General features: G+C 34.2%; 3 protein-coding genes across 13 annotated transcripts in view; 2 read left to right on the forward strand and 1 right to left on the reverse strand.

Moving 5' to 3' along the window:
* The first annotated feature begins 2785 nt into the window (after nt 1-2785).
* On the forward strand, nt 2786-8301 carry LOC143265489 (KRAB-A domain-containing protein 2-like). Its single transcript, XM_076538023.1, has 2 exons — nt 2786-2844; nt 6900-8301. Exons 1-2 carry the CDS (start codon nt 2813-2815, stop codon nt 7087-7089), a joined length of 222 nt encoding a protein of 73 aa, XP_076394138.1. The 5' UTR covers nt 2786-2812; the 3' UTR covers nt 7090-8301.
* Nucleotides 7567-8301, forward strand: LOC105662085 (uncharacterized). Its single transcript, XM_076538010.1, has 2 exons — nt 7567-8032; nt 8099-8301. The coding sequence occupies exons 1-2, from the start codon at nt 7567-7569 to the stop codon at nt 8254-8256; spliced, it is 624 nt and encodes a 207-aa protein (XP_076394125.1). The 3' UTR covers nt 8257-8301.
* A 1781-nt stretch (nt 8302-10082) lies between these two features.
* Nucleotides 10083-13748, reverse strand: part of RhoGEF2 (Rho guanine nucleotide exchange factor 2) — a 100316-nt gene continuing 96650 nt past the window's right edge. For all 11 annotated transcript variants that reach the window (XM_076537989.1, XM_012282111.2, XM_076537994.1 and 8 more), the window contains 6 exons: nt 13506-13622; nt 13243-13419; nt 12249-12469; nt 11943-12093; nt 11793-11839; nt 10083-11683 (listed from right to left, as the gene is read on the reverse strand). In XM_076537989.1, the coding sequence (XP_076394104.1) occupies nt 11585-11683; nt 11793-11839; nt 11943-12093; nt 12249-12469; nt 13243-13419; nt 13506-13622 (812 nt within the window). In that variant the 3' untranslated portion in view covers nt 10083-11584. The remainder of the gene's footprint in view (nt 11684-11792; nt 11840-11942; nt 12094-12248; nt 12470-13242; nt 13420-13505; nt 13623-13748) is intronic.

Here is a 13748-nt window from a genome sequence, read left to right on the forward strand (position 1 = left end):
TTCTAAACCAAGTTTTTCTTAGGTTGTCTCTAATTTTTACTAGGAACGTTATCGGTGTCGACATTTTAAAATTGTAATTTTGAGAATAAAATGAACAAACAAACAACTTATGATCTTTAATTTAATGGATTAGGTTGAGGATTTTAGATATTGGCCGTGCAAATGTCAGAAATTGAAGAAATACCAGAATTCCGGTATTTACCGTGCCGATCTTCCTCTTGTATATTGCTAAAATTATTAATGGGTTGACTCTGCTTAGCAGGAGATTCTTGACAAATTGTGATCCTTGTTTGAGGAGTTTTCTTGGATAATGCGATCAGCGTTGTAATTAAAAGTGACACTCTCGTACAGTGTTGAATTTGCAAATTCAAAAGTTACAACTGTTAACGCAAGTACCGATCATATCCTACTTCTGACACCAAAATTTATCTTGGAAAACCGGATTCAAATCAAAGTGGTTTAACTATTAATTTATTAACACATAAGTAATTCTACTTTGCCTTTAACATAAAATAAGTATAACCAGCAGGATCGAGTACTTGTAGGAATCTAATTCTTAAGCGGGGCGACAAGTCCTTCAACAGTCCTTGCAGAATTTCAATCGATTAAAATGGTTTAACGAGAGAGGAGAAAAAGAAACGGAGATTGGGTAAAATACTGAAAGAAAGTGGGTTTTTGGAAGTGGAAAATGAGCTCTTGAGCAGTCTAGGACTGATGACAGAAAGGGACTCGAGAAATGGAAATGGCATGGTAAAGAAAGTGATTGACGAACATATGGCTGGGACCTCCAACAAACTAAATGTGTTATGACATAAATTTAAATATTAATGAAATTTTATAAAATATACAAGATTTAGTAATCATTATTTAGTTTTTCAATTGATACAAACAAACCAAATCTTTTAAAAAATTTTATTGTATTTATAATTTATTTTTGTTATTGAAGTATGTCGATATTCTTTAAAAAGATAAGGATTGTATGAAGTATTTGTTAGAAAATTCCCAATGACCCACCCCAATAAAGCAGGGACGACGGGCACATGGCCGTCCTACGACGACCACCACAGGGTAGAGGCCTGACGCTGTGACGTTCGGGCCATAACACAACCCTGGGGTCTTAAGCTTCGTGGGGACTAGGAAACCTCGCGGAACGGGAAGAGGGCATTCGTCTACAGACCTTGGAAAGGCATCCTTCTCTTGAGGACATTACTTCGCCCACAGAATCTGCTTATATAATATATATAGAATTTTTGAAACCGAACTCAGCGTGTCAATCATTTTCTACCTCGTTTTACAATTCAGAAGTGGGATACACCTAAAGAGGTTCGATAAACCTCGCGTTTTAAATCCGCTCGTGATATACAGTGCCAATTTTAGACGTTTTAACGCGGTTGTGCCTGTGAGTAGTAAGACAAGTAATAGTGTGTTTTGGTGACAATGGTTCGATCAAGCAGGAAGTCGTGAAGGTCATCTCGGGATTGTTCACGAGGACGTTTGCGCGAGCATGAACAATTGAAGGACTTCGTGCATAAGGGAAAAAGTGTACGCGATCGTTCGCGAAACCGTTCGTAAGATGATTCGCGTAATCGTTCAAGGTACGAGCGAGAAAATCGTTTGCCAGGGCGAAATATGTACGATAGTGATCGTTCTAAAGATCGGGATCATAGTGAATCTCGTGACCGTGGATGCGATGGATCGCGGGACCGAAAAAGAGACACTTTGCGAAACCGCAGATGCGGCGAATTGCGAGATCGTCGGCGTCATAGTTTGCGGGATAATTCATTGGACAGTTATTCTGAATCTTTGCATAGTGGTACATTTAACGAACGAAGGTGATCATGGGATCGCGAACGAAAAGTGCCGCGTGATCGTTCACGCCGACGGAACCGTTCGGTGGACAGCTCCGGTTCGGAGGATTTGCGTGCGACGGTGAAGCGGTTGAAGCAAGAGCTTCAAGCGGTGCATTATCGACCAGTCAATGAACAATTCGCGATACCGAAGTTCGACTCTGCGAAAGATAGTGCGGACGTGGAACAGTGGATACGGCAGGTTGATCGCATAGCGCGGCGATATAATTGGAGCGACAACAATATATTGCTGGCTATTGCCCGAAGTTTAAAGGGACATGCACAACGTGTGTATGATGAGGAGTTAGTCAACGATCATACGTGGAGGTCGTTGAAAACGATTCTTTTGCGACGTTTTAAGAAGCCCTTACCGTTTGCACGATTATTATTGGAAGCAGCCACCTATACTGCCAGTCCCGGACAGCGCTTAAGCGATTATTGTTTTGAAAAAATTGTCAAAATTACGCGCGCTTAAATTGGACATTCCGGACGCTTACCTGGAAGATGCGGTAATCGGCGGCATCTAGGATGAAAACGTGGCCAGGACCATCAGGTCAAAACGTTACAAGGACGCGGACGAATTGTACGCAGCGATGAACGAGATGGGAACTATGCCGCAACGGACAGATAGCGAAAATGAAAACGGAGCATTTACGCCGACGGGAAGCCCTGGGCCTTCGACGACCGTGGAATAGATTCAACAATCGGCGGTGATATGTTATAGTTGCAGGGAAGTGGGACATTCTTCTGCTCAATGCACCAAAAAACGGAATAATTGCACGTTCTGCAATAAATCAGGGCATTTGAATAAATTTTGTTTCAGGTTAAGACAGGCTAATATCGAAAAGTGATCGATATACTGGCGTTTACGCATTGGCGGCGACGGCAGCAAAAACGGACAACGATACGGTTGGACTCAACGAGAGGCTAGCAGGTAGCAACAAAGAGACTTGGTAACGGTCAAAATGACCATTGACCGAGCAACGGGAGAAAGCAGGTAGCTTTGTTCAAAAATCAAGGAGCCGTTGAGGATGTAGCAGACACGTAAATAACCATTATGAAGTCGAGGGTTTAATAAAGGGAGGTAGACGAGTCAAGCTCGCTTTCCTGATAAAATTGAAATCTTGAGATGTAGACGGCTACTATTTATTAAGCATTCGTAGAATATTCTTTCGAGGATCGAATTGATATTTTAAAAATTGAACAATATCATCCTATTAAAATTACTTAATGCATCTTTTATGGGAAAATGACATAAAAATTCAAAGCAGAAGTTTGTTCTTCCTACAATAAGCATTACGCGTGCGCGCCCGTGACGCGCCGCACGATACTAAACCGGATCATATCGTACGATATTACACAACCAGTCAACGTCATTTTTAAGCATAAATAAGAGACAATTATATTTGCGTTATACATAACTGTTAATTTTATTAAATTTGTATCACAAAACATTTATTGTTAAAGTACATAGGTATTCCATGTATATGTCAATTTTATAGGTAACAAATAGTTTGAATAAGTTAGGGAACATAATCATGGCAATGGTGGTATTGCTCGAAGAAATGATTCAAACGGTTTTCGATGCACCATGCACATGAAATAATTGCTGCGTCACTACATATGTGGCATAGTGGTTCATTATGTGATGCATAGCAAAATACGGGATTGTGAAAATGAGGTCTTGACGATATGTATCTACTTTATACCATGGAGTATTTGAACCTTGATTACAGCAGACCATGTTCAAGGCGATGAATATTTCTATTATGGCATCGACATCCGAAAAACTTACAAAAGAAAATTTTAAAACCTGGTTAACAGAAGTTTATTCTCCAAATATAAACAACAAAACAGGTATTACTGTTGAGGCTTTCGGGTGTAAGCCGTGTCCTAAAGGAAGCGAGTTCCCAACGTTTCGCCAGCATTGCAGCTAGCTTCATCAGGGGTTACACTGATACTGGTGCGACTGGTGTTATGTCGCTAAAGCGAACAAGAGAACCTAGCCACTGAACTGGAACACATCAGGTCTACGCTACAACAAAACGGTTACTCCAGACACAGAATTAATCGCACCATAGACCGACTGACCAACCAAACAACAAAACCGACACACAAACATACGACGGACACACACGACAAAGAACACGCAACTACCTTCTTACCATACATTCAAGGTACGACGGACCGCATAGGAAGAATCCTCAGGAAACACAACATTAGGACTGTTTTCACAACTCATACTAAAATAGGACAACTCCTCACCTCCCCCAAGGACCCGCAGCCGCAGCTGTCTACACCAGGGGTATACAAAATCCCATGCTCATGCGACCAAGTATACATTGGCGAAACTGGGAGGAGCGTGTACACCAGACGCAAGGAACATGAGCGTTGCGCCAGGTTGGGCTACATCCAATCAGCAGTGGCAGAACACCAGATTACCACTGGGCACAAAATCCTGTTTGATAAAACCGAAGTTTTGGCAAAAACATCAGCCTACCTTCCCCGGAAGCACAGGGAAGCAATAGAAATACGGAAACACCCGAACAACATCAACCGGGAAACAGGATATCACATTAACCCAATCTGGCACACGCTCTTCCCAGTTTTTTTTAATTGTGCGCACAATCAAAAAGGTCCCACTTTCAGTTTGGACGCAATCAACCGGAACGGCCAACGATCCGGAACGTGAGCATCGCATCAGCCGGAACAGTCAACGATCCGGAATGTGAGCATCGCATCACAGCATAAGGGGCGACATAACACCAGTCGCACCAGTATCAGTGTAACCCCTGATGAAGCTAGCTGCAATGCTGGCGAAACGTTGGGAACTCGCTTCCTTTAGGACACGGCTTACACCCGAAAGCCTCAACAGTAATACCTGTATGACCGCCGGGCCGTGAGAACCTCAAATCTCTTTTAAAACAACAAAACAGCTCTATTATTAGATTCTTGAAGCGTGCATTGTTGTCGTAGAGTTGACGAAGCCATTCCGATAAATAAAGAAATAACGTTATTTATGATTCTAACTAGAATTACAAAATATTTACAACCATTATACGTGTACGGATTTCGCGTATGGAAAAATTTTGTTCGTCGCTTTTCGGATATAGTTGTTATATTGCAATGTGACATTAATCTCCACACACGAGATAGCATTCTAAAACTACAATGACTTGTTCATAATCAGTTTTCTTCACGGCGATTTGAAAATTTCATTTCATGATATAAAAGTGGATACATATCGTCAAGACCCCCTCATTTCCCAAATACAATAGAATTTTGGTATGCATCACATAATGAACCACTATGTCATATACATATGCGGTGACGTAACAATTATTACATATACTTAATGTCGGAAACCGTTCTCTTTGAAACATTTTTTCAAAGAATACCATTATTGCCACGATTATGTTCCCTAACTTATTCAAACTATTCGTTACCTATAAAATTGACATATACATAGAATACTTATGTACTTTAACAATAAATGTTTTGTGATACAAATTTAATAAAATTAATAGTTATGTATAACACAAATAGAATTGTCTCTTATTTATGCTTAAAAATGATGTTGACTGGTAGTGTAATATCGTACGATATGATCCGGTTTAGTATCGTGCGGCGCGTCGCGGGCGCGCACGCGTAATGTTTATAATAAAAATCTGAGGAATTGTAAGAGGCAATATCGTATGTATATGTACCAATGAATTTGTAATAAAATTCTCTACACTTTTTGTCATTACACAAATTTGAATAAATTGCAAAATAAGGTTATGAAAAATCTTTTTGTTATAAACAAATTGTATTTTGCAAAATCCGTTAACATCCTGTTATTATACGCTAGAAACCTTACAACTTTCCTATTAGAAGTTTTAATGTATCTCGTATGGTTTTCGAAATAGCCAAAAGGGGTCGAAACTTTAAGGGCTCGTTTCACTCCTTAAGGGGGGAAATACCTTTAGACCGATGAAAATAGGCTGATTTTTGTGAATTTTTTTGTATAGGATATCTTTGTTTTGCGTTTTTGAAATTTCAGGTATAATTTATTATAACTATTGCCTATTACACAATATTTTTTGTTTTTAAATACATTTAAAAATGGCGGAATTATAACAGTCCTTCCTGGAAGTGTTTGGCGCGTCTCGTGAATCGGTGTGGGTTCTAGCCTTAGATATATTGGTCTGAAGCAAGTTTGCAGACAATGTTTCGAAAACTAACATTCACAATTAGTAGATGAACCTCAGAAATGTGCAAAATGTGTAAAATTAAAGAAATGGCGCGCTTATAAAGAAAAACTTTGAATTTTATTGAAAATTTTTGCACTATTTTGCAATAAAAAGGACTTTAATGTTCAATTTATTTCATACATTTAGGTTCATATCTTAGATACTATTGTCATGGATATGTGCAAAAAATTTGAGCGCGATTGATAAACTAGTTTTTGAGTTATCAGCCACACCAATTGTAAAAATGTAGTTTTGAGAAAAACGCGTTTAAAGTTTCGGTCCTCCGTACTGAACGCGTGTATACCCGCGGCGCTAATCGGCCATAACTTCAAAAGGGCTTCGTATTTCACTTTAAAATTTTGAGACAATATTTTTAAGATGCTGCACTAACATTTTATGGAAAAAAAAAAATTTTCAATTTTTTTAAGATTCTAAAGGTATTTCCCCCCTTAAACCCGCGTCTCAGCCGATAAAAAAAATACGTGTCTCTTATTTTTGCCTGCTTAACAAACCTACGAAGTTTCATCAAAATTGGAGGGGGACACTTGCGTGCCTTTCCTTGTGAGAGTCAGTCAGCTTTGTCAGTCTTATGCAAGCTTAGATGATGCGAGCAACGTTTTCTTAATTTTTTTTTCCGATACCGTAATTTATACTAAATGGATACTGCAGTAAATCGTGATCTTTTTCTTGAAAAGTTGAATGCATTCATTGCGGGTAAACGAGAAGACAATTGTTTTTATTTTTCTCAAGAAAAGTACTCTAAAATACTTTCTGAAGTGATTTCTGCTAAAACTAAGTGCAACACTCCTTTGGATTACAGACGATTAAAACGTTTTGACGTTTTAAAAATGAATGATGAAGAGAAGTTAATTGTACCATTAAAACCAGGGGAAACAAATATACAGTATTATGTTACTAATGAAGAATTGTTCAGTATACTATATGAAACTCACACCAGAATAGGCCACGGAGGAAGAACAACAGTGTCAAATGAAGCACAGTGCACCTAAATAAGATATTGTTGTGAAACCAATGGTCACTTCTGATTTAAACTCAAGATGTCAAGTTGATCTGATAGAACTGCAGTCAAACAGAGATGGCGAATATAAGTTCATAATGGTGTATCAAGATCATTTAACTAAGTTTGTTCAGCTACAACCTTTGAAAACTAAAAGAGCTGAAGAAGTAGCGTATCACGTTTTTTTTAATATTTTTAACATTTGGTGCACCAGCAATATTGCAATCAGATAATGGTAGAGAATTCAGTAATCAAGTCATATCCGAAATATGCGCTATGTGGAAAGATGTTAAGATAATTCATGGAAAGCCTTGTCACAGTCAAACACAAGGCTCAGTTGAAAGGGCCTATCAGGATATACAGAATATGCTAACTGCATGGATGAACAATAACGATACAAAGATTATACTAACCTTTGTTCAGTTTGCCAAGAACACTACATACCACGAAAGAATACGCCAAAGTCCTTATGAAGCCATGTTTGGCGTTAAAGCAAAAAGAGCCTAGCGAACAAATCGCAAATATTGAAATCGAAGAACAACTCGAAGAAATTGACAATACTTTTGAAACTGAAGGACAGCTTGAAGAAACTGTTAATACTTCTGAAAAAAATTTGAGCAGTGGTTATATCGAAAACCATATTCCAAAGAAAAATATTGAAGAGGACCTGCAATCTATAACGTCTTCACATCAAGTTCTGACTAAAAAACACGAGTTAATTTCTATAAAAAGAGCGGCCGCGAAAGAGAATCTTCTACTGCACGCAACAAAAATATTACGAACCTCACAAAAACAATTTCCTCCTGCTCAAATTGGTGATACTGTACGAATACAAGTCCCTAATGTCGACCGTAGTCGTACAGATAGCCGAAATGTGTTAGCGGTTGTTGTTGGAATGGAAGACTCCGACTTCTATAAACTGGCAAATAAAAATGGTACCCTCAAGCAGCTTTACACACGTAATCAATTCGTAATTTGTACAGAAAAGTTACTTTTCATAGATGAGATTTCTTTGCAAGAAATGTTGCTGAGAGAAGCAGCTGTAGGTAATTCGAGAAGCGAGGGGCAAGGCTATACACACTATCATTGCAAAAGGAAGTGTTCCACAAAAAAATTCAGTTGTAAAAGCAAGGTTCTTGTGCAATTCAAAGTGTCATAATAGTTTAAGTTGTTGCAATAAATAAGATTTGAATCACATAATTAAGTAACTTTTTTATTACTATTATTTTCTTTTCTCATTTAGAATGTACTGTGTGTTTTAAATTCTTGACCGCTCCTTTCAGAAAAAGAGGCGAAAAAGTTACGTCACCCTTGTGACGTTTTATAGCGACTGAATTACGGAGAAGAAAATATAAATCTCCGACATGTTCAACATTTATCATTAGTGCATGGAGAATATTGACATTTACCGGTGTAAGTTAGAAATAAGGGTATTTCGCAAATATTTTACCGGTGAAAATCAACATTCTACAGATTTCGGTGTTTCACTGTACATATGTACATTGTAGAGTAGAACTCCACTGGCATTTAAAAAATTTGTAACTTCGTGAATTTATTAGATTTTCAGATACTATTTTTGCAAATTTTATGTTGACATTAAATTTATGATGTCTTATATTGTGATAGAATACTGATGGTAATTGACGTCAATATTATGATTTTAAATTGTTTAAGGAAGTTGAAGTTGCAATTACAAATTAAATATTTAAGGAGCTTTGCAATGTTATGCATCAGAAGATTTTACTTTGCATAGGTACAACATTTATAGCGACAATTAAAGATATTATGATTTGTTTGTGCAGGTAAAATTAAAAAAAAATGTTTAAAAGACTACAATTTACAATGTAATAAGTATTTTAATGCAATGATATAATAATAATTAATAATAATAATCAATAATATTAATAATTAATAATAATAATAATAATAATATCAACTAATAATATTATTAAATACTTTATACATGTACGTAGTAATGTATTTATAATAGTTCGTATTTTATAAGTAGGGAATTATTAGTATTCAGTAGTAGCAAAGATTTTATGTAAACAGGTAAGTCTTTCTTGCAAGATCAGTCCTTTGTTACAAAGAGTAGTACAATTTTTTTGGGTCAACTGTATTTCATAATTGGAAAACTCCATTATTGGAATAATAAGTGGTTTTAATTAAATTGCGTTAAAATAGTTTTTACAACGTTTCGTCTATGATTGTACATATTTATTCGCTATAAATTCGTTTTTAACTTCTGTTTTTATACATAGCAGCTATTGTTTTTCTTATCTACGATTATTAATAATTTTGAAGTTACCATTTATGTTCAGGATCCTATAAATAGTATACAAATTTCTGTTCCATTTTCTTATTTCTATTTTTAAAATTCATTATATTTGAAAAAGGAACTTGATTGTTTAATTAGGCAAGTGTAGCACCAAGAGGAAATATTTCTCAAGGCAAATGCCGTCAGTAAATAATCTACGTGACGTACTGACGTACATTCAACATAAACATTAATTCTGAACGGTCAATAATTAGATTTTATATTTTTGTAATTAGTTAATAAACTCTTCTGTAATAAATAAATCGGATTGATAGAACACAAATGAATTTTTATTCTTGCGAAAAAATGCAAAAAGGTTTATAATTTCAGTTTCATTCGTCAAAAATTAAGTATATTGCCATTAACATTATTTAAATCACCATATAAGATGTATTTTAATTAAAATTCATACATTTTTTATCTACAATTTCACATAACTGTTTAAACTTTATTACAAACTCATTGATAGTAACATGTATAGTAATAATCTTATATTTAATATGATTATAAATAGTCAGCTAATTTCATATATCATTTTTATTTTTATAATTTATAATCAATGAAATCTATGTTTCTCGTATTGAATGTTTAAAGAAAAAGAAAACAATTATAAAAATTTCAAGAAGTAAAAATTAAATGAAATAATATTAATAAATAAAACAATGAAATATTTGAATAATACATTGTATTAATATAAACACAGATATTCCTTAATTTAACCGAGTTTCATTCCTCCAGGTTTTACATATTTTTAATGTAAAAGTGATAAAAATTTTGGAAGAAATGTATTGATATATTTATTATTTTTGAATTATTATTAATTTGATCTATATTACTAAAAATATAGAATTCAATTGTTCTTATTATACTAAGAGGTTTACATATTTTCTTGCTTTTATTACTTTCCTTTTACGTAATTTTCCATCGATTTCTCTCTTATTAACAATAATTATCAGATCGATATTAACATAAATTAGAAAATTAACACTCGATGGTAACAATAAACGTAATCTAATAGCAACGAATAAATTAAATATTAGAACTGTTACTTATTTCTTCTAATGCAATTGCTTTCACACTTTATATTACAAGAAATGCATTACAAAGAAAGTATACTGTATTCGGAATTTTTATTACAATAAGTTCTTTCTTTAATCATTCCAAAGATTTCCAAAAACCAATCGACATTTGCCACCTCTGGATTGAATATCCTGAACATTAGGTCATGGAATATAAAAAAGTATGTAAAAGCGCTTTTTAGATAATAATGCTGCGTCGAAAATTATTATTTTGCATTCTTCTGCATACATTACAAATAGACGTATTTGTTGGTTATATATTTTCGTATAAATGCATGTTATGTTTCATGATTATTGAACTATGATATAGTAACACAGTTGGTTCCAAATACGCCATTGTAAATTACAACGTGTATATTCCTTGAAGGTGAACAACTAAATTGTTCTAAACGCCAATAACATACTTATGTAAACGTTCTTTTTTTGTCTTTTTAATATAAAATGCATTAATAATTAAGTATTTGAAAGTAAGTTCTACATAAATGTTTCTATTAATTTTTTTCTCTAAAAGTATATCAAGAAACAAATTTCAAGTGTACAAATTGATATTGTATATGAAATTTGTAAAAATCGAATGTTGTTCGAAACACACGATTTAACAATGTTTATACAATAATGGGTATTATTAGAATAGTACGGCAACGTAAACTTTTAAATAATGCATGTGGAAAAAACTCTTTAAGTAAATAAAACTTCTGGTGACTGGTGAAATTTCTTTGAAATTTCTTCTTACTCGTTATGGAGAAATTTCTCTCTCACTGTATTATTTTAGAATCTGCATGATAATACTATTTTTAAGCAAAAGTTTATGTATAATTTCCAGTCACTGACATCATAACATGACGCGCAGGAGGCAACGCCATTCAGATCCAGTTACATAAAATCTTTGGCAAAGGTATAATTAATCATTGACCCATGATTCTGTAAATATGATTCTAATATTATTGTATTTCATAAACAGCTACTCGCCATTTGTCATGTTTTTTTTTTTTTTTACATAATTTTGATTTCTTCCAGTATGAGCATTCAGAAACGATCTTGCTCATGAAATGCACCTGGTTGACATTATCTAATACAATGTCTTAGTTGCTTCAACCAACGCTATCTCCCATTACTTCCGTTTCTATTTCGTGTTCTGTATGCTCCGATTCTTCGTTTGTTTCAGATTCACCGCGTGCATCTGCAAATTCCTATTTGCACAAAAAATTAAGGTATAATGATAGACTGTTATAAATATAGTTTAAAATTATTGTCATAAATATTATATTTAACAAGTTGTAGAATTATAATTTTTCTTACATCACGAGTTGTATCATCAATACTGCTTTCTTTATTTAAAATTTCACCTGTAAATAGCAGAAAACCAATAAATTAATACGTTCATATAATTTTAAATACAAAAATATAATGAATCTACATTCTAAAAAATTGAAAAAACAAGGAACTAACCGGATTCCGTTTGTGTTTGACATGATGTACTGCATGTTTCAGAAAAATCGCGACGTTTAATATCTGCATCAAGAGCATGAAGTCGTTCTCTACTTCTACGTAATTCTTTTCTCAATGTTTCCCGTTCTTCTTCTCTTTCTTTTACAATTTCCTACGATTCAAAAATGTAGAATGTTTTTTAATAAAAAGTTATAAAAATATACAAGATGCATTTCACATTTTTAAATATAATTTTTTGGTTAAACAATCTTGACTGTTTTCCTTTTTTTTAATATAAAAATTTGTTTTTGATGTAAAACTTCTTACCAATAATTGGGACAACTGAGACGTTAAAGAGTGACACACTGGTTGCAGGCTCGCAATTGGTATCGCTGGTTGCTGAGAATGAAAATGTAATCGAGGCGATGGACAACCAGTCGCTTCACAACTAGGCGATGCTGTTAATGATGATGTTCCTCGTGACGCAAGAACCGTTTCCGTTTCGCTTACATTTAAGGCGGAATTTAGCATTCCTACCAATTGATTCGCTACAAATATAAAATAACATATAATAAAATATTATGTGTTACATAGAAACATTGAAAATTTATATAGCAATGGAAAGCATATGATATTATTTATAGTGCACTGTTACATTAATACATAGTAACTTTTACGCTTGACGCCATTTGGATCGAATTTTCATGTGATTATTTCATATGAGCTATGCACGATGTTATCATAAAAATCTTATAATGTAGTAGTAGACTTTACTGTATATTAGTAGTAGTAGTAGTAGTTTACTGTACATTATTAGTAGTACTACTACTAATGTAGTAGTAGTATGACTACTAATGTAGTAGTACTGTTAGTCATACTAACGGTAATAATGATGACGATATGTGAAATTAGCGAACGACACTCTACAGCAAAGTGTGGTCTCGAATGGCATTAAGTGTAAAAGAACAGTAATTATAAAGGCACAATGTATGTGTATATGTTACACTGAGACATATAGTCGTAAACTAGACCCTTATATTTTTGGATACCCACATCCGTGGATATCTAACGATAAGCTCCTAGATACCTAGATTTCCGGATATCAAGATTCTTGGAACCTACATCCTTAGATATGTGGATTTCTCAATATCAAGACTTCTGAAGTGTAAGTCAATAAATACTTAAATCTCTAAATACTAAGGTGCCTGAATACATAGAACCTTGGATACTAAGGTTGCTGAATAACCAGATCATTTGATATCTACATTCCTAAATCCTTATATCCTTCAATTCTCTGTATTGCTGGGTCTTTTAAAAATACCTTGACTAATAGCAGCGAGAATAAGTTCAGCAGGTTCTTTTTCCATGCTCGATGGCTCAGATGCCATGTCTGCAACATGTTCATAATCTTCTTTTGGAATATTCAAAATATCTGCCACCAATAACTGTTTCTCGATTAAAGCTTGCTTAATTATCTCATCTTTTCTTCTGAGGCATTCTGAAAATTATGTATAACGTTAATTACATTAATATTTATTACATTTAAAAGCAAAATTATTTAAATTAAATATATATAAAATATACCTATAGGTGTGAACACTGGTTCAGCAACATGTACAGGTGGTACTTCTACATGAACTTCCAGTGGGTCTATTAATGATACTTGCGTGCAAGTAACCATTCGTAATGGTTCTCCTATACCTAAATTAAAAACAAATTGTCTATTAAAACCAATATAATATAATTAAAAACTTATATTGAATATCACTTCATATATCTTGATATGATTCATTCTGACATTGAATTGACAACAATATATGTATACTA

Source organism: Megachile rotundata, chromosome 12, assembly GCF_050947335.1.
Source record: "Megachile rotundata isolate GNS110a chromosome 12, iyMegRotu1, whole genome shotgun sequence".
Lineage (NCBI taxonomy): Eukaryota > Metazoa > Arthropoda > Insecta > Hymenoptera > Megachilidae > Megachile > Megachile rotundata.

Bases quoted from the DNA above. Each gene is read 5' to 3' on its own strand.
- LOC143265489 (XM_076538023.1), top strand. From the start codon at position 2,813: ATGACCATTGACCGAGCAACGGGAGAAAGCAG. The intron at 2,845-6,899 runs GTAGCTTTGTTC...TTTGGATTACAG, and splicing joins CGAGCAACGGGAGAAAGCAG to ACGATTAAAACGTTTTGACG.
- LOC105662085 (XM_076538010.1), top strand. From the start codon at position 7,567: ATGAAGCCATGTTTGGCGTTAAAGCAAAAAGAGCCTAGCGAACAAATC. The intron at 8,033-8,098 runs GTACCCTCAAGC...TACTTTTCATAG, and splicing joins TAAACTGGCAAATAAAAATG to ATGAGATTTCTTTGCAAGAA.